The sequence below is a fragment of the Hypanus sabinus genome, chromosome 3 (assembly GCF_030144855.1).
Source record: "Hypanus sabinus isolate sHypSab1 chromosome 3, sHypSab1.hap1, whole genome shotgun sequence".
In the NCBI taxonomy this organism is placed as follows: domain Eukaryota; kingdom Metazoa; phylum Chordata; class Chondrichthyes; order Myliobatiformes; family Dasyatidae; genus Hypanus; species Hypanus sabinus.
In genome coordinates this window covers 100,268,395-100,295,121 of record NC_082708.1, presented here as the reverse complement: position 1 = coordinate 100,295,121, position 26,727 = coordinate 100,268,395, and the positions used below count along the sequence as shown (strand labels likewise).

General features: G+C 41.0%; 1 protein-coding gene across 5 annotated transcripts in view; it reads right to left on the bottom strand.

The window, feature by feature from the left end:
- Positions 1 to 26,727, bottom strand: part of tll1 (tolloid-like 1) — a 393,309-nt gene that overhangs the window by 53,220 nt on the left and 313,362 nt on the right. For 4 of the 5 annotated variants that reach the window (XM_059964872.1, XM_059964869.1, XM_059964870.1 and 1 more), the window contains 2 exons: positions 11,416 to 11,541; positions 2,770 to 2,897 (listed from right to left, as the gene is read on the bottom strand). In XM_059964872.1, the coding sequence (XP_059820855.1) occupies positions 2,770 to 2,897; positions 11,416 to 11,541 (254 nt within the window). Of the gene's footprint in view, positions 1 to 2,769; positions 2,898 to 11,415; positions 11,542 to 12,773; positions 12,897 to 26,727 lie in introns of all 5 variants that reach the window. The other variant, XM_059964873.1, reaches the window with a different exon arrangement.

Sequence of the window (26,727 nt, the reverse complement as noted above, 5' to 3'; positions counted from 1 at the left end):
AACCTCAATGTGATTTGACTAAAACTACCTAGGGTGCTGCTGTAATTTTTGTGTAATGTCATGGAGATTAAGAACTACTAAACTGGAAACTGATCTTCATCATTGTTTCCACTGAATGTGCTTCTTCACTGAAGTATGAAAGTTTTAAGTTCATATTTTTAATTGAAACTATTTTATGTCTGAATTTAATTAATTAGAAAAAGTCAGTAGGGGTTGTATACTCTGATTTATATGTTACACTTTGCAGCTCAATCCAGCGCATTTCACTTCTTGTGTCAGTAAGTTCTATATTGTTTGACAGCCTCTAATACACATTTTGCAAGTGGCCAAATGTGGCAGATGGGAAATTTGGAAGAAGTTTCTAAAAAAATAATAAACCAGTTAACTTCTCAAACTTCTTCAGCACTAACTACTAAACGTAGTTTAATACCGGATAAATGACACTATTGAAGGATGTAGATGTACAATTTTAGCAACATTATTAAGAACGAAATGCAGCATTCATTTTAATAGAAAGCAGCAAAAGACAACACACAATTAATACACATGGTGAATCTCTTGCCACAAACTTACATTGGACTCTAGTCAGATCTACCATTGGATGTACACTGTGTATTAATGCCTCTTGAAAAGCAAATTCACAACAATAATCTAAATTTAACTTGCAAGTAAAAGTTTTTTTCAAAAATTTGCTTGGAAGCAGAAAGAACAGAATGGAATCTGCTATTGTATTTCACGAATTATCAAACTAAGTAGCGGTGTTATTTAATATCCGCGGGGGGGGGGGGGGGATTGGTTCCAGGACCCCCCGCAGATACCAAAAAATGCGGATGCTCAAGTCCCTTATTGAACCTGTCTCAAAGCAGTGGTCTTTAGGACCCAGCGGAACCCCGGACCTGATTTATTGTGGTGGACTTTAGGACCTGGCGCAGCTCTGAATCCACAGTGTTTCTGTTCACGAAAATAATCACGATCACGATTGAAAATAAAGTGGAAGTAATAAAGCGATCGGAAAGAGGTGAAACGCCATTGGTCATTGGAAAAGCATTAGGCTACAGTCGGTCAACGATTGGAACAATTTTAATGGAGCATGTGAAAGGCCCTGCCCTGATGAAAGCTACAATTATTACCAAGCAACGCAATGGTTTAATTATTGAAATACATACGTTTCTTAAGTGTTTTATATGCATAGAAAGGTAAAATATATACTATATACTAAGATAAACGTTTGACTGACGCTAAATAATACTGGATGTACCTGTTCCGACTCCAAATCCGACTTAAAGATGGACTCAGGGACAGAACTCGTTCATAACCCGGGGACTGCCTGTACTTTAAAATCATCTCTAGATTTCTTATAATACCTAATACAATGTAAATGCTATGTAAATAGTTGCTATACTGTATTGTTTAGGGAAGAATGACAAGAAAAAAATAGTCTGTACATGCTCAAGCAACAAGTGCTGGAGAGGGAACTTCCAGGTTTTCCCGATCCTCCGTTGGTTGAATCCGCGCACGCGGAACCCGGATAAGGAGGGCCGACTGTACTGCATTGGACAAGTATCTATTATTTTTAAAGATCTATCTATGTATGCTGCCAGCGTGTTATATATCTGCAAGTTTTGACCATTGTGTAACATTTTCTCTGGGAAAAATTACCATGAAATGCTGGTGGATGATGTACAGTATGGCTTGTGGGAGACCTCATACTGCTTCAATTACAAGTGGAATTTCCTCTTGCTTGATGTAATTGGAAAGGGGGAGCTTCTGCTTAACACTAAGCATGTTCAATCTCACAGGGTATCTCTTCAATTTTCATGACTTTCAAATCTCCTGCTATAATCTCAGCTCTTTATAATCATTATGTTCAAAATATCATTCTTGAAGCATGAAGAAGCTTTTAAGTGTTTTAGATATTGAAGCAGAACTAACAGGAAATGGAAAGATATATATTTCCATTTGGCTGTTTATATCACAGCTGTACTTCATCATCAAAAACAACTGTGGTCAGTAGCATAACCAGCTGAGAAAGTTCAGCATTATACTGTGACTACAAATGCAGAAACATGGACTTTAAATTTAACCAGAAGGCGAGAATGGAGAATGCCTGTTATATCTGAAATCAACAGGAGACCCTGTTGATCTATTCTGCAATTATATAAATAATACTCATGATAATCTCACATTTGTCCAGACTCATTGACTGGTCCATGTGCAAGTTTCAATTTGGTGACAGAAGACTACAGCTGTAGACCCAAGAGATGTGTGGGTGGGGTGGGGGGGGGGGGTGAGGCTTCTTCAGCAATCAGCGATCCACAGTCAAACTGTGATTTGAAGAGCCCTATGGGCTCCTTATGAATCAAGTGGGAATTCAAACAGAAGTAATTCTGAAAATTCGACTTGGCTTCTACTGGCCAAATGGTGTCATTTGTTATGGTTGAATTACTGGACTACAGATAGTGCTTTCAAACTAATGTGTTGCAGTGGCAATGAAGTAATTGTGCTGAAACTTTTGACTATTAAATAGGCAATTGTTTTTATGGTGATCCTCTCAATTGGTTATCATAAAATAATAGGAAGGTTTGCATGTGTACAGTATGTGTGAGAATATGTGTGTGAGTGAGTAAGTTAGAGAGAGAAGGGGCAAAAAGAGAATTGTGACACAGTATGTAAGTTTTTAGTATGACGATGTATTTAAGATTTTAGTCCAGTCAAGAAGTATGATATGATATTCAGCCCAAGTGTTATCATTTCCATTCAAAAACTTACTATCTTCACTCTGTGGCCTGGAGTTGCGGAGATTTCCCACGTACATTCTTTGCGACTAGGATATTTATCTGGCCAATTGGGACTAGTGATGGTGCCAGTGGCACTGTAAATCCGGTGTTCACATTCAGCTGAGACAGAAAGTAATACCATCAGTTAGTTCATTAGCAGAATGAAATTATAGCTGAAATCACAATATATACACAAAATATATTTGTACATCAACAGTTCCACGAAATGCTGAAATGAGTTATCAATACGCAGCATATTAACAGGAGAAAAGATTCAATGAGTAGCAGATGGCTAGTGTGAGATGTTCCTTGAATATTAGTGAATAAATACTTCTTATATTTACTTTCTTGTATCTCAGTAGAAACTCAGATGTCTTTTTAAAAATAACTGGAAAGAATAATTTGCCAGAACATAATCAAAAAACACAATTTCAGTATCTTGGTTTATTCCTTTTGCTCTTTCATTGGATATATTAGGAATACTATATTGTTAATAAGATTACATGAAAAAAACACTTGTGATCTTCCACTATTTACCATTACCTGCAGATTTTATTCCACTGATTGGAATGCATTGATCCCAACAGACTCTAAATAGATATGGTCAACTTCAAGAGCATTACATCTGAATTGAAGCAGTTGTACACACATTTTAGTCCCCCAGGTCACTTGCAGACTGGGTACAATACTCCGACTGTGGATTACATGTAGCTAAACCACCCCCCCCCCCCCCCACCTTGGTCATTATCTGAATTGTGCATCTTCAGAACAGGTCATTTGCCAGTTGAGTTAACAAAATTCCCTGTCTGCATTAACACAAACAAATAGATTGCTTCTTCCCAGCTGAACCTTTGGCCAGAAGCAGATTACGAGGCCATACTGATTGGTTGCTCCAGGTTATGTTTCCCAGTGATTATAATTGCTGAGTGCGTGGGAAGCTGTCAGCACTGTTCCCCACTGCATTGCGATATGAACAAAGCTTTTCTTATGCAGATACTTGCAATTCTCAGATTTAAAATAAGAAAAGGCAGGCCGATTCTTTCTATCGGATTTTGCCGTCATTGCTCCTTGTGGTACTTTGGGTGAAACTACGCAGGGGATCGCTATAGGCTTTATCCATTGCTCTATGCACCATACCGAAAACTCAATTCCCCACCGAACACTGAATTCTCACCCGTGACTCCAAATAACTGTTTGCACGCAACAGCAGCCATACCCCAGCACACCACTTCGACAGGTGAACAGCCAGCGGGATTCGTATCCTGGTGATATAGGGATATCCCTGTCCGAGCATGTGAAGTCAGCTCCAATAGACTGGGTGGATGAAATTGACAATGAGATTCAATGGCCAAGGAAGGCAATTCTACAATGTTTCGTGGAGAGTGAAGGCATACCAGAGCACAGAAAATGTCACGGTCATCTACTTCAACCAAGGAAAACCGCAGTCTGTGATGACTACTCGTACCACTTGTCCCAGACTCCGATGCTGAGAGAGTGCAACAGCTTCTCCAGCACAGGTCTTGATATGACGAACAACTAAGAAATACCATACTCCTTCATTCACTGACTGACTTTCTCCATTGCCAGGCCTCAACACTTCAACTTATTTACTCTTGCTTCACCTCTTCCTCTTATAAATGGACTACAGTACATCAGGCCTCTTAACTATAACTTATGGCTCTCCTTAATCAGGACCCATTGCCATCTGCTCCTGATGGACAGGGTGGCACCTAGCTGCAAGCAGCAGGAGGACCAGTCCATTAGCGTCTTTTATTGTTTATGGAGGAGATAAGAGCAGGCAACCTGGAGGAGAATGCTCCCTGGCCTCTTGCATATTTCCAGCATTTTGTGCATTTCTACCATGGAACAAGCGATTTTGGAGAATAACCATTGTCAGGTCCAGAAACCATGAAAATGAAGCCATTTGCATGCCTAGTCCTCCTTCACTTATTCCACATCTTCTACCTCTCCTAAGCTTCAGATGGCTTATGCATGAACTTGTATTCTCCCCTTTCCTCAACATTTTTCCGTGTTTATATCACTTTCTCCATTTTAGATGTCTTAACAATGGAAACACTGAAGAAAAAGGAAGGAAACGGTAATTCAATCTGCCATCAGGCAGCCTCTGTGATATCTCCATGCTGAGTGACTTCATTTCCTTCAAAATTCTCTGTGTTGCTTAATGGCTGTAATATTCAAATGTTCACTACGCCAGTAAAAATTACGCACAGTCTGAAAGGTAATAAGAAATTCAATCATAATTTGCAAAGAACTTGCATCAGGTCTTTGCAATATGGACCAGTTATCAACATTGCTGGGAAACTACAGCAGATGACAAGATAATGTCACAACTTGAAGTGTAGTTAAAGAGCTGAGTGCAGCTTAATGTATTTATCCAGGAGAATCGAGAATCTGAACTGTTACACTCTAGGGAAACATCTCACATGACGCACTGGAGAAAGACAGATTCACAGGGTAAACTAAAAATGGAATGGAGTGACTAGTTTAATTCTATATTCATTATGCAAGGGCTACATTTGGTAACAGACAGACTTTATTGATCCTGAGGGAAATTGGGTTTCGTTACAGCCTCACCAACCAAGAATAGTGAAGAAATATAGCAATATAAAACCATAAATAATTAAATAATAATAAGTTAATCATGCCAAGTGGAAATAAGTCCAGGACCAGCCTATTGGCTCAGTGTGTCTGACACTCCGAGGGAGGAGTTGTAAAGTTTGATGGCTACATGCAGGAATGACTTCCTATGACACTCAGTGTTGCATCTCGGTGGAATGAGTCTCTGACTATGTATTCCTGTGCTTAACCAGTATGTTATGGAGTGGATGGGAGTCATTGTCCAAGATGGCATGCAACTTGGACAGTATCCTCTTTTCAGACACAACCATCAGAGAGTCCAGTTCCACCCCCACAACATCACTGGCCTTACAAATGAATTTGTTGATTCTGTTGGTGTCTGCTACCCTCAGCCCGCTGCCCCAGCACACAACAGCAAACATGATAGCATTGGCCACTACAGCCTCGTAGAACATCCTCAGCATCATCCGGCAGATGTTAAAGGACCTCAGTTTCCTCAGGAAATAGAGACGGCTCTGACTTTTCTTGTAGACAGCCTCAGTGTTCTTTGACCAGTCCAGTTTATTGTTAATTCGTATCCCCAGGTATTTGTAATCCTCCACCATGTCCACACTGACCCCTTTGGAAACAGGGATCAGCGGTGCGTTAGCCCTCTTCAGGTCCACCACCAGCTCCTTAGTCTCTTTCACATTAAGCTGCAGATGATTCTGCTCACACCATGTGACAAAGTTTCCCACCGTAGCCCTGTACTCAGCCTCATCTCCCTTGCTGATGCATCCAACTATGGCAGAGTCATCAGAAAACTTCTAAAGATGACAAGACTCTGTGCAGTAGTTGAAGTCCGAGGTGTGGATGGTGAAGAGAAAGGGAGACAGGATAGTCTCCTGTGGAGCCCCAGCACTGCTGACACACAGTGTTGCAAGCGCACATACTGTGATCTGCCAGTCAGGTAATCAATAATCCATGACACCAGGGAAGCATCCGCCTGCATCACTGTCAGCTTCTCACCCAGCATACCAATCTGTTGGTTTATGCCAGGGGTTCCCAACCTGGGATCCACAGACCCCTTGGTAAATGGCACGGGCCCATAGCATAAAAATGGTTGGGAACCTCTGGTTTATGCTTCTGCTGATGGTTTTATTATTGTTTGAAAGAGGATGCCATGATTATCTGTAACAGAGGAATGGTAATGAGTACAAAACTGTGCCAAGAGGAAAGACAATAATGTCACTTAGGAATTAGTTTATCTTGCAAAGATGAACAGAAAAGATTACATTGCAGCCTCCTGTCCTTTCTCTGGTCCACTACTTTCCACTGCACCTCCACTTCTTCTACCTCCCTCTTTTCTTCCTCTTCATGCTTGCGCTCCTCCTCTTTTGATTGACTGACTGTGACAGAGCCTGATTTTACCTTACAAACGTCAGGATGTTCAGCAAGGGGTATATACACTATGCTGATCTTCTCCTGGATAGTTTGTTACTGCTGCTGAGGATTCTGATTATAATTGAGATAGTTCTATTGTCATAGATTTCTCACCACCCACAGGATTACCAAAGTTTGTAGCCTAATGGATAAAATCAGTTACCTTCAGGTATGGACCATTTTTATCCATTATCGTTTGAAATGAAATTCTGCGTAATATTTCATATACAGCCTTGAGCTATTTTATTGCCCTATGTTGCACATTGACCCTGATTGCCAGTGAAATCTGTCCTGGCACATTTGCGTGAGATTCTTGGGATTGCTGCCAATCTGCTGGAGGCTGTTTTTCAGGTTTGTCAAAGCTGTTGTGCCTCAGTTCCACATATAAAAGGTTGTTTGGTAAAGTCATAGTTTTCCATTCCATCCACAATACTTCCTCAATGTTGACAATGTTTCCATCCACAAGAATCTCAACACTGACCCAAGGGCACTGTTGGAAGTGTAGCAGGCAGCTTCCTGGCCTGCTAAGCTGGAAACATCTTCCTGTAAATCTCACTGAAACTTCTGGGTATCTAATGGCTACTATGAAAGGGTAGTTGGAGAATGCCCAGGAAAGACTGGATGACTGCAGTAAAGTCTCCATTAGAAGTGGACGGTTAGTGACCCAACCCACTAGTCTCTTATAGCGGAGAGACCCATCATGACTATGAAGATGAATAAGGGAAGACAACCTGAAGGCCCTTTAAGAGACTGAATGAAAGTTGGGCCCAAAAGGATGGAATACATGGCAGTGACCAGAATGAATGTAGACAGTGAGATCAAGATCCTTAGGAAGTGCAGGCGTGGACAGGAGAATGTGACAACATATAGGGGGCTATGAATCCATCTGGGAGTAAGACCAACAGTAACCTTGCACTGCTGGAGCAGACCAGACAATAGGGACCCAAGGCCAGGTAGAAAATCAGAGCTGAAGGACCTAACATTGCTGGAGGTGATTTGTTGGTAGGGGCAGAAGGCCCTACAATGGAGGGTTAACCCCCACCTCCTGGATCTTGCAAATGCCTATTGATCTGTCCCTCAACAGATCATCAGCTTTGCATTTGAGTTCTTTCACATTCCTGACTGCATGAGAGGCTGGAACTTTGATTACTGCAGATGGGCTCATCTTTGAGACTTTACAAGGGGTGGCAGCATCTCAAAGAAGGTATCAGAATGAGGTGTTCCACCCTGTTTGTGGCAGCCTCTGAGACCATCCTTATTGGAGCGAGGCAGGTGGTTGGAGGGATAAATCTACAATCACAGAGAAGATATGTGGATGATGTCACGAACATTCGTCGGACGGCCGCATGCACAGGAAGGCTGCTGGAGAGGCTGGACGAGCTAGTGACATGGGCAAGGATGGAGGCCAAGCCCTCCAAGCCACGAAGCTGTCCCCTCTGCAAAAGGGGTCAGAAGCAACACCACCACCTTTGTTACAGTGGGTAAGGAAATCCCATTGTTGGCCAAGCTGCTCATCCAACGCCTTGGGAGGCAGTACACCATGTGCTCTCTGACAGGCATATGGGAGAAGTAGCACAGAAACAGCTCACATAGGGCCTGGCCAGAACTGACCAGAGCCAACTACCCAGAAATTATAAAGTGTGGTGCTACCAGTTCACTCTGTACCAAAGTGTGATGTGGCCCCTGAAAATGTGTAGAATTCCCTCAACAGCCAGTGGAATGGATGGGATGGCTGGGGAGTGTCAGTACTTCTCGGACACTTGCCTCTTTGGGAGAAACATCTCCATCTGCCATGGAGATCCATCAGCCTGGGTACAAGCAGGAGAAAACCTGACTGGTCATTGAACTGAGGAAGTCCATCGACCTGCTGGCGACAGGTGCCAACGCCCCAGTCCATACCGGCTGTAAATCGAGAGCTCAAGCCGAGGTAGAGCAGGCCATCAGCAGGCTGCAGCACCACGAGGTTCTCGGCAGAGTCCAGGCTGGAAACGCAGGAGTTGGCTGGAGAAGGCAGCATGTTTCATATCCAAGGCCTTGAAGAAAGAGATGAAAGCCTGGTAGTGGAGGAGGTGACAAGGACAGAACAGGAGAGCTGCAGGGTGAAGGCAGTGACACAGGTCACATGGGAGGCCACCATCCACAGGACATTCAGTTGGTCTGAACCATAGAAGGTCCCAAGCCAAACTCAGCTTTCTCATCACCTCACCGCCCTGCCCCTGAAATCGTCACCAGTTCACCAAATTCTGAGGTTTCTTTGCAGGTGACAGCTCAGCCATCTATTTTATGGAGAAAAGATCCATTACAAGATTGGAAGGAATATTGTATTGCTCCTGTGATGAGGACTTGTTTCCTATGTTGCACCCCAGTGGGGATTCTGTCTGACAGGAAACTTACAGTGGGAATTCAGCTGCACGCAATTTAACAGCTGTTGTAGTTACTGGTGCAGATGTCATTAAACTTTGAGCAAAACAATTACCCATTACATATTAGAAGACTTTGCAAGAAGCTTCCCAAGTTAGCTTTCAATTTATTGCAATTTTTTTCAAATATTATGAATAAATGTTGGGAACTCAATGGTGGAATTTCAGCCTCAATCTAACTGTCTGAATTCCTTTTTTATTAAATGTTAAATCAAAGGCCACACAAGTAGCCACCCAGTATTGTCCAAATGAATTTTAAGAGAGCTCACTTCAAATTCACACGATTAAATATTTTGTGTTTTTACAAGGGAATGAGAGAAAAATTAAACCAGGATATTTCAAACATATTCTTGTTGTTCAATAACTCTCTAAGGTGTAAAAAGTGACCTGTTTCTAACATAGTTTTCAATAATTCATATTAATGGATAGTAATGGAACCCCTGTTTAATTGATAATGCAATGTTCACCACTAGCCATTCACACATTTCACAAGGGCAGTTAAGTGAATGAAATTTCACTGAACAAGTGGTGTTATCTCCTGAAACCCATCAGTACACAATAGGTGTTACAGGATCCTTCCAATTTGCATCAAGGGAAACGGGGCTCCTTCCAATTCACATCAATGGAAAAATATATCAGTCAGTTCAGAATGCGAGCAATTCATAGCTACTTCCCAAAGTTCCATTTTGAAAATAATAATCAAATACAGTGGATTCATTAGGACCAATACATTTTGGCCCAATTTAGCAGCTGACCCAAATAGCCAGCTTCACAGAAATAGTTAAAAATATATAACAAAGATAAAATGCCATTTAACTGAGCAATAAATTATGAATTTAGATGAAATACCAAACAAACTAGCACACTACATATGTACTATAAAACTGTGTATAGTTCCTAATAGTTATCACAGCAATTCATTCAGTGTATGCTGCCATGTACAGAGTGCCTAAGGAGGGGTAGCATCTCTGGTGATGGGGCTTGTTATGTCCATTCTGGCACAACTCACTCACCCCACAGGACACTCAGCCCTCACAAGTAGCTGTTTGCATGTGACTGCAGCCACTTCAACAGGTGGGCTAATCCAAGGGATGGTAGTTGGTGTACCTCATACCCTGGTGAGACAGGGATATGCTTGTCCTGGCACGTGATGTCAACTCCAGAGGAATGGGTAGATGAGATCAACAGTGAAATCCATCAGCCAGGAAGGAGTTTCTGCAATGCCTCATAGAGAGCAAAGTGTTTTTCCACTTTAAAAACACTCCTCTATAGGTTTTACACATTATCAGATATGATTGAAAACCATCACACTGCAGTGTCCTTTGGATTGACTGTAAATGAACAAAATTATCGCAGACTCCTAGTACAGATGATGGACTCTCTTTATACAATGCTTTCCAGTGACTGTATCCTCCAAATCTTCATTTTCATTGTAACATTCAAGATGACTGTTGTATCGTAGAACTCTTTGGAGTTCCTAACTTGAAATGATTATTTTTTTAATTTTCACTCCCAGCCGTTTCTGGTGTCTCCAAGCCTGAATGCTTGGAACTATGTTGAGCAAAACAGTTCCAAATTGTCCATCTGCTTATTTCTCTCCAACCATCAGTGACAAAAATCACTGCTTCTTGAACACAAACCACACAACTGGTAATATTTAAAAACTGTTTGCTCTAAGCAGGGTGTAGTGTCTAACAGCATGAGATTGATACTTTTTGGAAACAGTCTCCTGCCCTAGTAACTGGCATAGTGTCCCAAATAATGCAGGGAATCCTAGTTATTTTTTTTATTAGTTTTTGTTATTTAAGAGTTGTTCTGATTAAGTGTGACCCAATAAACTGTTGGACAAATTAACCAGAATTTACTGTATTTGCAGATGTTAGAAATCTGAAATAAAAATAGAAAATTCTAGAAATACTTGGAACATGAGAGATATCTATGTGAAAAGAAATAAAATTAGCATTACAGGAGAATGACCTTTCAGCAAAACTGATAAAAGATCACAGACCTGAATTTAACTTTGCTTCCTTCTCGACAAGTTGTTCCCAGAATTTCTACTTTATTTCAGATTTCCAGCATCTGCACTATTTAGCTTTTAAGCAGCTGGGAGTAGGGCCCTGATATTCTTGCAGTTCATTTTTGGTTTAAATGTCAAATAAATAAACTTGTTTATCCAAACAGTCAAAACCCACACATACCTTCTTTGCAATCATGTTTGTTTTCATGTAGTACAAATCCATTTCGACACTGGCAAACATAACTGCCTATTGTATTGACACATTCGTGTTGACAGCCTCCGTTGTCTTTGGAACATTCATCTTTATCTGTGAAGAGATCAAAAGCGGATCATGCAACTTACAGTACATTTATAAATCCTTAGCCCCAAACACAGAGCAAGAATTAGATATGTCAATGTGTGTTCATCCAGACCAAGGTAAACTAAAGTATAGGCCTGAGTATCCATGATACCTTCTACTTTAGCTGTACCCATTCATTATTAAGCTTGCACGTTCCCCTACAATTGCCAATCCATCAAGCAGGCAGAGAAAGATACTTTGGATTCGGCAATGGCTCCAAGCTGGTGATAGTCACCTCGGCAAGGCTTAGCCCTGCACTGTAAACCATCCACAATTTTAAAGTGCGCGGCAGTGCATTATGCTTGAATGAATCTGGAGATTTCGGAAACACACAGGTTAAGCCAGCAGTTAAGAAATTAACCTGTTTTCTGCAAACAGAGGAACTCAAGGAATTATATTAGTAAAAATTTCACTCATGTGAACTAATTCTTTAAAAAAGATATAATTATGTTAGAATCGAGCAGAGGTTAGCACAGAAGATATAAATCCTTGGAGTCTACATAACAGACACAAACTCACTGCAGGGAAGAAAAGCCATTATAATATTAGCAGCCATTCCAGTAAGTGGCAGCCAGCTCCTTTTTTTTGTAAGAGCTGCCGTATCAGCCAAGGGCAGTTCATCCATTTGTTCAAAACTGCAGACTGTTTCTGCCATTCTCAGTTCCATGATGCGAGATGCTCTATCACTTAAAACCTGTGCAAAGCCAAGGCACTAAATGGGTGAGTAACAGAAATCAAAAAATGACAAAATAACCATCTCAAGGACTGCAATTTGATTGGTGTCTAAATACTTCACGATAAATCAACATATTTCAATTTAAATTTGTTAAGAATATTAAGTGATATGCCGAGGCACAGAAAATAAGCATTACCTAGGCAAGGTAAGTGGATTTCATACTTTATAAAATGAAAAGGACAGAGAACATTTTTACTTTTGTATCCAAATAAAAAGCATAGGTGCAGAATACAGTGAACTTATAGCTTTTGCAGAAATCAGCTATAGATTGCATTCTTAAGGTGTAATGAATTCAATCGAGGATGTATTTTGTATGGGTGGACTGATTAGCTTTGATGAATGGATTATCATGGGAGAAAAAACATTTGCAGAAATCAGTCTTACAGTTTTCAATGGATGTGTCAGTCCCCATGTGATGAAGATTACGTTAGATGCCAATCCATCAGAGGACTCAAGGTCGTACCTCTGAACCTTTCAGAGGCCACCAGTCCATCAGTAATACGTACACGGCTGGAAAGGGAAACCTGCATCAGGCTCTTGCAAGATTCAAAAATAAAAATTCTCTCTTTGCATGGTGCTTCCTTGTCTGTGAAAGAAAACGTATCAAGATGGCACCAGAGGTAAGTGTGCACTGATTGTTCCTTCCACTCAATGCCTATTCACAACAATTACATACAGAGGCTCTGTTCCTTTAACTTTACAATGCAATGGAGTACTTAACTATCACAGAAACATATTATTAGTAAAACTCCTATAACATGGTGTCCATTAGTTCAGAAATTCCAAAGGTTCAGCAGCCAGCCACTCACTTTTCATGACTGAGTTGGTGTATGGCTTACACACACAAACTGAAACTAAGAAATTGCAACTCACCCAATTCTGCTTCCTGCTCCCTTTAAACTCAAGTGGTTCTGTTTCCTACTCAACCGGTTCACTGGAAAATTTTTAGTATACTGCCATGTAATATGTAAAAAACATTAAATAAAACATTAAAAAATAATGTTCTAGTGTAAAATATCCAACAGTTCAGAAAACCTCTTTGTACAGTGCCACTGAAATTCTAAGGGTGCTGGGTTATTGGAGTTTCTCCTGTAATATTTAACAACCTAGGGCAGAGAAATTATTGTTGCTGAACTCAGTCGACATACATGCAATTAATTGTATCTTTATGTATGATGCTCCTTATTTTTGATATGGAAGTTAAAAGTTATTTTAATTGTGTTGGTTCCTGGTACTTGCTGACAAAGTATACAAATATGTGAAGTATTTGTCTACTGATTATGACACAATATTCTTTTTAAGTTCTTTAGATTTGATTCATAGGGAAGTACAGCACAGAGACAGGTCCTTCGGCCCATCTAGTCCATGCTGAAACCATTTAAGCTGCCTAATCCTGTCGACCTACACTGAGACCATAGCCTTCCATATCCTTATCATCCAAGTACCTATCCAAACTTCTCTTAAATGTTGAAATCGAGTTTGCATGCACCACGTGTGCTGGTAGCTCATTCCACACTCTCATGACCCTCTGAGTGAACAAGTTTCCCCTCATGTTCTCCTTAAATTTCTCACCTTTCACCCTAAACCCATGACCTTTTGTTTTAGTCCCACCCAACCTCAGTGGAAAAAGCCTGCTTGCATTTACACTACCAATACCCCTTAAAATTTTGTATACCTCTATTAATTCCCCTCTCAGTCTTCTACATTATAAATACAGTCCCAAACTATTCAATCTTTCCTTATAATTCATGTCCTCCAGACCACACAACATCTTTGTACATTTTCTCTGCAATCTTTCAATCTTGTTTACAACTTTCCTCTAAGTAGATGACCGAAACTGCACACAATACTCCAAATAAGGCCCCATCAACGTCTTTAAAAAAATTCAACATAACATCCCATCTACTATACCCAATACATTGATTTATGAAGGCCAATGTGCCAAAAGCTTTCTGACCCTATCTACCTGCGATGCCACTTTCAATGAATTATGTGTCTGTATTCCCAGATCTCTTTGTTCTACAACACTTCTCAGTGCCCTACCGTTCAACCACAGTGCAAAACCTCGCACTTGTCTGCATTAAATTCCATCTGCTATTTTTCAGCCCATTTTTCCAGCTGATGCAGATCCCTCTGCAAGACATGATAGCCTTCCTTCACTGTCCACTACACCCCTCAAACCTGGCATCATCTACAAATTTGCTGATCAATTTAACCACATTATCATTCAGATCATTGATACAGAAATCAAACAACAATGGGTCCAGCACTAATCCCTGTAGCACACCACTAGTCACAGGCCTCCAGTCAGGTAGGTAGCCCTCAACCACCACTCTCTGGTTTTCTCACAAGCCAATGTCTAATCCAATTTATTAGCTCATCCTGAATGTCGAGTGACTGAATCTCCTACGTGGGACGTTGCCAAGCCAGTTTCATTGGTAGAACCACCAATTTTGACAACCTGTGTAAATTTCCAGCAGGTGATGGCAATTGGCAAATTATAGGTGGAAGAATCCACCTGTAGTATTTGGAGTCAGTGCTTTAGGTGGATTAATTCCCAGATAATTTTCCATGGACTGAATGCAGTGATGTTCAGTTAGTGAGAGATATCAATGCCAACTCAATTCCATAAGGAAATGTGTTCAGAAGAAAAACCTGTAAAAATAAATTTGTTTTCCCCTTTACACGCCAGAATGAATACCTTTTGTTCCTGTATCTTGAAAGCTTTTGTTACACAGTCAAGAATCTGCCGCATGCTAACCACTAAATTCATTTAGCCAAAGCATTATTCTTGTATTATAATTGCATAAACTACCTAATGCTCTTGTAGTGCTACTCAACTCATTCAACTGTGCAAGTGATTCTTTTCGATGGTAAAGGTGGTCCCTAAAGACAGACAAAACAGAAGGTCCCACGGTCAATTCCTAGGAAGTTCCAATGACCTCAGTATGTCTGTGCTAGGAAGGTAGTGGAAGAAAAAACTAAGGTAAGTAACCCAACTTTAAAAATGTAATCTTGTGGATATACTCTGTAAACCAACAGGAAATAACTGACAAGAAGTTACGTACGGGTAACTAAATGGAGAAATCCAATGCTGAATGCTATATTTAAAACTTCGTTTCATATCTACTAAGCTAATAATCATCAATAGTTAAAAGCAGTAAATGTATTTTACACAGAAGGGCAAGTAAATGGAATACACAGGCACCTAAAGGGTATTTTTATTTAAGCGACATATAGGAACTTTAAAATACTTGGGCAAATGATAGCCATGAGTCCATGAATCATCCACTCAAGAGTTAAAATCTCCTGAGTAAAATCATACATGACATTCTCTACAACTGTGACAAGCAATAAATCATAGATGGTCTTTCTTCAAATTCTCCATGGTATTTAACATGGGAATAATGCACCTTCCTAAACCACTGTCTCTCCTTAGCAACCACTTTTTCTATTCACTTTGAGCTTTATATCCCACATACGTACATTCCTTTAAGATTATCAAAGCTACTTTTATCTCACCTGATTCACTGAAAACTTAATACAGCACTCCCATTGTGTATTTCACTCTTACATTCCGAACTGCTGGCATATATCAAGATGAATTTTCCTTTACTAACACACACCATCAGTGAATCTCTTCTGTGTCCACGTGATACTCCTCACCATCTCACCTGCTGACTTGGGTCAGTTCCTGGGTATTGCTGAAAATGTCCCACGTTAGCTTTACAATTTACCTGAATACAGTGACAAAAGCTGTCTGGCTGACATCAAAGCGATTCAGGATCAGGTTTATTAACACCGGCATGAGACGTGAAATTTTTTAACTTAGCAGCAGCAGTTCAATGCAATACATAATACAGAAGAAGAAAAAAATAAAATAAATGACATAGGTGTTTGTGTTGTCCAGGTGGTCTGAAGCCGTGTGAAGAGCCATTGAGATTGCATCTGCCATTGAACTATTGTGGCGATAGGCTAATTGCAGTGGGTCCAGGCCCTTGCTGAGGCAGGAGTTCAGTCTATTCATGTCCAACCTCTCAAAGCATTTCATCACTGTCAACGTGAGTGTTACTCAGAGATAGCTTTTAAGGCAGCTCACATTATTCTTCTGAGGCACTGATATAATTGTTGCCTTTTTGAAGCAAGTGAGAAATTTCACCCATGGCAATGAGAGGTTGAAAATGTCCTTGAATACTCCCGCCAGTTGGTTGGCACAGGTTTTCAGAGCCTTACCATGTACTCCATTGGGACCTTCTGCCTTGCGAGGGTTAACTCTCTGTAAAGACAGCCTAACATCCGTGTCTGAGATGGGATCACAGGGTCATCAGGTGAGCAGGGATCTTCACAGCTCTAGTTGTGTTTGCCCTTTCAAAGCGGGCATAGAAGGCATTGAGTTCATCTGATAGTAAAGCATCAATGCCATTCATGCTATTGGGTTTCACTTTGTAGGAAGTAATGTCATGCAGACCCTGCCAGAGTTGCCACGCATCGGATGTTGCCTCCAACCTCATTTGAAATTGTCTCTTCACCCTTGAAATAGCCCTCTGCAAATCATACCTGGTTGTCGGTCATAGGCCTGGGTCGCCAGACTTGAATGCCACAGATCTTGCGTTCAGCAGATGATGTACCTCCTGGTTCATCCACTGCTTTTGGCGTGGGAATGTACACTAAATCTTTGTACACATAAACTGATCTACACAGGTTTTAATGAATTCAGTAACAACTACAGCATACTCATCCAGGTTTGAAGATGAATCCCTGAATACAGTCCAGTCCACAGATTCAAAGCAGTCCTGTAGATTGATGTTCAATTTTTAAACAGAAGATCTGGAGGTTTATGCAAATGTCTTCACCCAGCCATATGCTCTGGATGAACCAGTCTAACAGAGGTTGTGGTATTCTATTCAATCTGACCTTTACTTAATCCTACATAACGTTGCAAGAAAAAGATTGTGAACCCTTTGCAATTATCTGGTTTTCTGCATTAATTACTCATAAAATGTAGTCTGATCTTCATCTAAGTCACAATAATAGACAAACACAATCTGCCTAAACTAATACCACACAAACAATTGCACTTCTTCTCATCAATACTGAGCACACCATTTAAACAATCAGTCTAGGTTCTAAAAAGTACGTGAACTTCTGGGGTAATGCCTTCTACAACAGCTATTTGGAGTCAGGTGTTCCAATCAATGAGGTAAGATTGGAGGTGGGGGTTGCAGAGGTGCCCACCCCTTTAAAAAGGCACACAAAGTCAGGTTACTGACAGAGCATGCACTTTTCAAAAAAGATCTCTTTATATGCACCACGCCTTGATCAAAACAAATTTCAGAGGGCCTTAGAAGAAGAATTGTAGAGATGCATCAAGTTGGAAAAGGCTACAAAAGCATTTTAAGGACCTGATTCCACAGTGAGAGAATTTGTCTCCAAATGGAGGAAATTTAGTACTGTTGCTACTCTCCCTAGGAGTCGGCATCCTGCAAAGATCACACCAAGAGCATGATGTGCAATGCTGAAGGAGGTGAAAAAGAACCCAAGAGTAACAGCAAGAGATCCGCAAAAATCTCTAGAACTTGCTAAAACCTCTGCCAATGTGCCCACTATAAGAAAGGCATTGAATAAGGATGGTGTTCATGGAAGGACACCATGGAGGAAACCACTGCTCTCCACAAACAAAAATTGCTGCACGTCTAAAGTTTGCAAAAACCACTGGATGTTCCACAGCACCTCTGGGACAATGTTCTGTGGACAGATGAAAGAAAAGTTGAACTTTTATGGCAGAAATGCACACTGCTATATTTGGAGGAAAAAGGGCACTGCACACCAACACCAAAACCTCATCCCAAATGTGAAGTATGGTGGAAGGAGCATCATGGTTCGGTGCTGCTTTGCTGCCTTAGGGCTTGGACAGCTTGCAGTCATTAAGGGAACAATGAATTCAAAATTGTATCAAGACATTTTACAGGAGAATGTCAGGGTAGCGGTCCATCACTTGAAGCTTAATAAAAGGTGGTATGTGCAACAATGAACTGAAAGAATAAATCAACAACAGAATGGTTTAAAAAGAAGAAAATTAGTGTCTTGAAATGGCCAAGTCAGAGTCCTGATCTTAGCCCAATTGAGGTGCTGTGGTGTGACCTGAAGAGGACTGTTCATGCAAGGTATCCCAGAAATACTAATGAACTGAAACAGTTTTGTATGGAGGAATGGTCTAGTATTCTTCCAAGCTGATGTGCAGGACTGATCAACAATTACCAGAAATGTTTGATCAAAGTTATTGCTGTATGTGGGGGGGTGGGGGGGGGGGGTGGGAGGGTTCACACCAGTTACTGAATGCAAAGGTTTACAACAAACACATGTAATACTGGATCTTTTCTCTCAATAAATCAATGAACAATTATAATATTTTTTGTGTTATTTATTTAATTGGGTTTTTATTATCTGGTTTTAGGACGTGTGAAGATCTGATCACATTTTAGGTCATCTTTACGCAGAAATAGAAGAAATTCTAAAGAGTTCACAAATCTTCTAGCACCACTGTATGTACATTTCTTTAATATTACCCATGCTACTTCTGTCTCACCAAATTAAATGAAAATTTAATATATACATTTGCTATTGTTATATGTGATAATAAATGCCAATATGTCAACATTGCTTGGTGAAATGGAAATCGGGTTTAATTGACATTCTTTAATGAAATAACGTGTTGTTTTTCTATGCCGAATGAAGTCAGCAGGCGTTTGATGAGATGCACGTCGAAAGCTATTGAGGAAAATAAAAGGGTACATCTTGACATAGGTGGTTGACAATAGAATAGGGAAAAATGGGTATTTTTCCAGATGGCAAGATATAATGATAGCTGTGGCATAAAGATTGATGCACAAAACTCATTTTAACTATGTATAAATTAATCTTGAAAAATGTGCATTGCTATATATTGAAAGGACCAATAAGTCTAGGATATACAAAATAAATGGTGAGCCACTAGGAAGTAGAAAGGAGTAGTGTAACCTTGTTGTACACATCCAAATATCTCTGTGGGCAATAGCACAGGTAATATGGACAAGGATGCATAATGGACACTTGCCTTCATTAGCGAAGACACAGAAAATAAGAGCATGTGGTTTTTCTCTTGAATAGAGTTAATGGTTGAGGCAGGTACATGACAACATTTAAAAGACCATTGGACAAGTTCATGGATAGAAAAGGTTTAAAGAGATATAAGCCAAATGTGGGCAAATAGGCCTGGTACCTTGGTCAGCATGGAAGAGTTGGGCTGAAAGGCCTGTTTCTCTGCTGTACGACTCCATCACTCTAGGTTACGGCACAACAGTATCAAATATTAGGTAGGCTGAAATTGGAGTATTTTATTCATTTTACCTACTACACTATACTAAGTATATGATTGCGCTAGAGAGAATGTAAAGGAGATTCACCAGGATGTTGCCTTGCTCTAGCATCAAAAGAATATGAAGAAACTAGATGAATTGGATTTGTTTTTGTTTAGAGCAGAGAAGACTTAGTGGAACTTGAGATGCTTGGATAGTATAGATAGTGAGAAACCTTTTCCGCTTACCTGGTGCCTACAAACTGAAGGGAGAGGTTGAAGCTTAGGGATGGGAGATATAAAGAGGATTAAATAAGTAGTTTTTTCCACACGAGTAGTTTTTCTCCCCCACACAAAGGGTGATTGAAATCAAGAATGCACAGTCCAAGAGGATGTTGGAGATAAGCTTTCAGAGCATTTAAAAAGTATTTAGATGAGTCCTTGAAACACCATTGTACAGAAGGCTATAGGCAGAGTGATGGGAAATGAGAATGGATTTGATAGATACTTAATCGTCTGCATGGACTTGGAGGAACTTAAGGATATATGACTTTGTGACTCTGCGTCTGCACGTTACTTGGATAAAGGCATCAATGTGATTGCTGCTAAATTTGCTAATGACACAAAAAGAATGTAATAAAGGAAATATTGATTGGTTAAAGAACTGGGCAAAGATCTATCAAATAGAGTCCAAAGTATGAAATTGAAACAGACACAAATGTTTGCAATACTACAGGCCACTGAGATGTAGATAAATCTGCGTGTCTTAGTGTGTGAATCATAAATGTTCATGCATATGTGCAGCAAATAATTAGAAAAAATAACAGTACTACTTGCTAAAAAAAGTTATATAGAGCAATGGTGAGACCACATCCAGAATACTAAAGGATTTAAGGACCCTGTTGGCCAACTTTTCACTCGTAGTTTCAATGCTACTCATAATAATTCCAATGGATTGAACTTAGAGTAAACCCAATATTTCATAAAGGGGGCAGAGATTAAACAGAGGTTTGTGGATCATTATCCTGACATCATGAAGAAAATGCTGGGACACATTATTAACGATGCAGAAGCTAAGCACATGGGGAAAAGTGGCAACATTGGACAAAATCAACACAAACCTGTAAAACTGAAGTCACATTTATCAAATCTACTGCAAATTTTTGAGGATGTAATTTACAGAATAGATAAGGAAGAACCAATGATATATTTGCACTAAAAGAAAGCTTTTGATCAGATCTCACTTAAGAAACTGGTGTGCAAATTAAAGCCCTTGTGGTTGGGTGTGAATATGGATCAACAGAAAACAAAGAAAATGATTCAACAGGCCTTTCCCTGACAAAGAGGCAGCGATCAGAGCTGGGAACCCAGCCACTCACTTTAGACAGAATATAAAATGGCTTTGATTAAACATAATGTCTTCATGTTAATAAATGACACAAAACTGGTCAAGAGGGCACATTGACAAGAATGCAGAGAAACTCCAGTGTGTGGCCAAATACATAATCCATGCATCTTTTTGGGATGTGGGAGGGAACATTAGTGCCCAGAAGAAATTGGAGCATCTGGAAGAAATTCACACTGTTACAGGAAGAACATGAAAGAACACAGACAGCACCCACGGTCAGGACTGTACTCGGGTCACTGAAGCAGAATTAACAGCTCTATTGGCTAGAAGGCAGGTTATTATCCAGCTGGTAACAGGTGGGACTAGGCTCCAAAACAGAGATCTTGTCATCAGGTTGGCACTGGAAGCTGCCTAAATCTAAGTTGTCTACATTCATTGGAGCACAGCAGGTGCACACAGTATAACCTTGACTTTACAGGTTCTAGCAGGCACAGTCTGGACCATGACCAATGGTCGAAAGTTCTAACTATACCATGGCAGCTGGGAGAATTTAAATTCCAGATAACTAAATAAATATGGAATTTAATAAATGGCCATCTAGTTAAGAGTACCAGGGATATTAAGTATTTTGTCTCAGTAAAATCCCCTAGGGTACAAAACTGGCTCCCCTTGCCCAATTTGGTCCAAATTCCAAAAGTAACTTCTGTTAGAACCATAGAATGGAACAGCACAGCAATCAACTTTTTCGGCCTACGTCATCCATGGCAATCATGATGCCTATCAATGTGAATCCTCTTTACCAGTATTAGGCCTGCATTCCTCTAGTCCTATCCTATCTAAGCACCTGCCCAAAAGCCTTTCAAACGTTTTAATTGTGTCTGCAATTAAATGCCTCATTAACTGACGGACTGCTAACTGTGAGTGATATCCTCATGCCATGAATGAATATATTTTTTAAAAGCATATGGATATCCTCATCAGTAATGTCTCTGGCTTTGCAGAATGTTTTACAAGTGCTTCAGAATCCATTTTTGGCACCAACTGAATGCCACCACAAACTATCAGTGGTATAACAGAAAACAGCTTCAAGAAAGGTCTTGGCCAAGGAAAACAGAGGAAAAAAATGGCACATTCGCAGTGTTCTAAAATATAAAAATGTATTTATTTCTTTATTCATGCTTTGTTGCTTTGTATGACTGTATTTAAATTCAGGGATGGAAACTTCTTGTGTCCAATGTCCTCAGGTGATTTTTTTTTTTAGGTAGTGCTTATTTATAAAATATACTCAAAATAGCTTTAGGAAGGACAATTATGTCTTTGTGTGACAGGGTTGAGGGAATAATCCATTATTGTAACTGGTGAATCTCCGAATAGATTACAAGATAAGCAGGAAGACTACTGAAGAAAAGCAAAATGGAAGGATTACTGTTTCACCATTATTAAAGACCTTCTACATTGTCTCCCTTCTGAACCGTGGACTTTACTGGCGAGGGAACTGTGATTTGCTTCAAGGGATCTCGCAGTGTTTCACAAAATGAAATCTATAGGGATAGGCATCCCTTCAGAACTCCTGCTTGGTTAGATGTAATACACACAAATCGGAGTGAGACTGGCAAATCATTTGCCATCACAAAGTATAGAACACAGAGCAATAGAGCACAGGACAGAACACTTGACCCACAATGTTTGCTCTAAACATGCCAACTTAAACTATCCTTCCACTTCCTGCGTGTTCATGTGTCTATGTAACAGTCTCTTGAATGCCACTATTGTGTCTGCTTCCACCACTATCCCAAAGAAACCATTCCAGATACCTACCACTCTGAGCAGAAAACTTGCCCATTGCCCTGAGCATCTCCTCCTCTCACCTCAAAGTCATGTTCTCTACTACTTGACCTTTCTACCCCGGGAAAAAGATTCTAATTGTCTTTCCCTTCTATGCCTCTCATAATGCTTTATACTATACTTGTAACAGGTATCCCTCAGCTTTGAATGCTAGAGAGAAAAAGCCCAGGTTTATCCAACCTCTCATAGCTCACAGCCTCTAATCAATACAGCATCCTTTCAAATCTCTTCTGACCTCTTTTCAAAGATTCGATATCAATTCTCTAAATGGGGACTAGAATTGCACACACTAATCCAAGTGCAACCTAATCAATGGATTACAATGTTGCAACATTACTTTCTTACCCTTATGCTCGATGCTGCAACCAGTGATGGCAAACATTTCAGGTGCTTTCTTTACAGACATATCTACTTACAGTTCCTATATTCATGCCCCACCTTAGAGGTTTTCATGTTTTATTGTTTTACAACACTCAATCACTGTGGATTTAATTCGGCATTTTTGACACTGATTAACAGAAAAGATTCTTTCGTGTTAAAATGAAAGTAAATTTCTACAAATTTGTCTCAATTCATTGCAATTATGAAACAAAATGACTGATTGCATTATTACTCACCCCCTTCAAATCAGTACTCAGTAGATGTACCTTTGTCAGCAACTACAGTCTGTGTGGATAGGCCTCTAACAGCTTCGTACATCTGAACGCTGCAATTTCCCCCCATTCTTCTTCACAAAACTGCTCAAATTTCAATAGATTGCATGAGGATTGTGAATGAACAGCCCTTTTCATGTCGAGTCACAAATTCACAATTGGACTCTGACTTGGCCACTCCAGGACATTAACTTTATTGTTTTTAAATCATTCTTGCGTAGCTTTGGCTTTATGCTGGAGCCATTGCCCTGCTGGGAAACCAATCTTCTCCCAAGTCGCAGTTCTCTGCATCAGGTTTTCCTCCAGGATTCCCCTGTATCTTGCTGCATTCATTTTACCCTCTACCTTCACAAGCCCTCCAGGGCTTGCTGCAGTGAAGCATCCCCACAGAATGATGCAGCCACCACCATGCATCACGCTAAAGATGGTGTGTTTTTGATGATGTGCGGTGCTTCGCCGATGCCAAACATAGCATTTGGTCTGATGGCCAAAAAGCTCAATGTTGATTTCATCACAGACCATTGAACCTTTTCCCAGCTGACCTCAGTCTTCCACGTACATTCTGGTAAACTCTAGCTGGGATTTTATTTGGGTGTTTTTTCAACAGTGGCTTTCTCTTTGCCACTCTCCCATTAAGCTGTGACTGGTGAAGCACCCGGGCAACAGTTGTATGTGTAGTCTCTCCCATCTCAGCCACTGAAGCTTGTAACTCCTCCATGGCTGACATAGGCCTCTTGGTGGCCTCCATCACTAGTCCCCTTCTTGCACGGTCACTCAGTTTTTGAGGACGGCCTGCTCTAGGCAGATTTACAGTTCTGCCATATTCTTTCCATTTCTTGATGATTGACTTAACTGCACTCCAAGGGATATTCAGTGACTTGGAAATTTTCTTGTATTCATCTCCTGACCTGTGCTTTTCAATAACATTTTTGTGGAGTTGCTTGGCATGTTCTTTTGTCTCCATGGTGTAGTTTTTACCAGGATCCTGACTCACCAGCAGTGGGACCTTCCAGACACAGGTGTATTTTTACTCCAATCAACTGAAACACCTTGACTGCACACAGATTTCTATATAGCTGGGACATCTTAACTAATTATTTGACTTCTAAAACTATCTGGCTGCACCAGTGATGATTTGGTGTGTCATATTAAAGGCTGTAAATAATTCTGCACTCAATTATTTTGTGTTTTATATTTGAAATTAATTTAGATCACTTTGTAGAGATCTGTTTTAACTTTGACACAGAAGAGTAATTTTCTGTTTATCAGAGTCAAATCAAGCCAAATTAAATCCTCTTTGATTCAATGCTGCAAAACAATACACTTCCAAGGGGGTGGGGGTGAAAACTTTTTCTAGGCTATGTATGTGGTTATTTTCAGTGATCTATGGACATGGACCCCAAAATCCCTCTGTACATTGATGCTGTAAGAGTGCTGCCATTAACTGCATCCTTTCCCCTTACATTTGACCTCCCAAAGTGCAACACCTCACACTTACTTGGATTAATTTTAATTTGCTATTTCTCTGTCCACGTCTGTAACTACTCAATGATCAACTACATTCTTTAACAGTCTGTCACACTGTCCACAACCCCACCAATATTGATGTCATCTGCAAACTTAGTAACCCACCCATCTATATTTTCAACAAAGTAATTTATACAAATAACAAACAACACATGCTCAGCATCAGCTCTGTGGAACAAATGTTGATCGTGAACCTTGAGCTAGAAACACACTCCTCAACCACAATTGTCAGTCTTCTCATGGGCAATTGTGAATTCAAAGTATCAAGTAACAATGAATACCTTGCATTTTTATCTTCTGGATCAGTCTAACATGAGGGATCTTGTCAAATGCCTCACAAAAATTCACCATGACAACATCCACTGCCATATCCTCATCAATCACCTTCATCAGCACCTCAAAAAGCATAATCTATTTTATAAAAAGTAACCTACACGACAGAAAGCTATTCTCACTCTCCCTAATGAGGCCACATTTTTTCCAAATAACTGTAAACCCTGTACTAAGAATGATTTCCAATTGCTTCCTGTCCCCTGACATGAGGCTCATCGTCATCAATATGTGGGTGTCGCATGATGTAGACAAACATAGTCAAGGCCCATGATTATTCTTGGCAATTTTTTCGACAGAAGTAGTTTACAATTACCTTCTGGGCAGTGTCTTCACAAGACAGGTGATCCCAGCCATTGTCAATATTCTTCAGAGATTACCTGCCAAGCATACGATTTTATATAACCAGGACTTGTGATATGCACCAGCTACTACGGTGACCATCAATTACTGCTTCCATAGCTTCGCATGATCCTGATCAGGGCCGATGGGGTGCTACACCTTGCCCCAGTGTGAGCTGATCGGGTGGGGGGGGGGATAAGCAGGTGCTACACCTTGTCCCAGTGTGAGCTGATCGGGGGGGGGGGGGGATAAGCAGGTGCTACACCTTGTCCAAGTGTGAGCTGATCGGGTGGGGGGGGGGGATAAGCAGGTGCTACACCTTGCCCAAGTGTGAGCTGATCGGGGGGGGGGGATAAGCAGGTGCTACACCTTGTCCAAGTGTGAGCTGATCGGGGGGGGGGGATAAGCAGGAGCTACACCTTGTCCAAGTGTAAGCTGATCGGGGGGGGGGATAAGCAGGTGCTACACCTTGCCCCAGTGTGAGCTGATCGGGTGGGGGGGGGGGGGATAAGCAGGTGCTACACCTTGTCCAAGTGTGAGCTGATCGGGTGGGGGGGGGGGGATAAGCAGGTGCTACACCTTGTCCAAGTGTGAGCTGATCGGGAGGGGGATAAGCAGGTGCTACACCTTGCCCCAGTGTGAGCTGATCGGGTGGGGGGGGGTGGATAAGCAGGTCCTACATCTTGCCCAAGTGTGAGCTGATCGGGGGGGGGGGGGGGAGATAAGCAGGTGCTACACCTTGTCCAAGTGTGAGCTGATCGGGGGGGGGGGGATAAGCAGGTGCTACACCTTGCCCAAGTGTGAGCTGATCGGGGGGGGGGGGATAAGCAGGTGCTACACCTTGCCCAAGTGTGAGCTGATCGGGGAGGGGGGGGGGGATAAGCAGGTGCTACACCTTGTCCAAGTGTGAGCTGATCGGGGGGGGGGGGAGATAAGCAGGTGCTACACCTTGTCCAAGTGTGAGCTGATCGGGGGGGGGGGGATAAGCAGGTGCTACACCTTGTCCAAGTGTGAGCTGATCGGGGAGGGGGGGGGGATA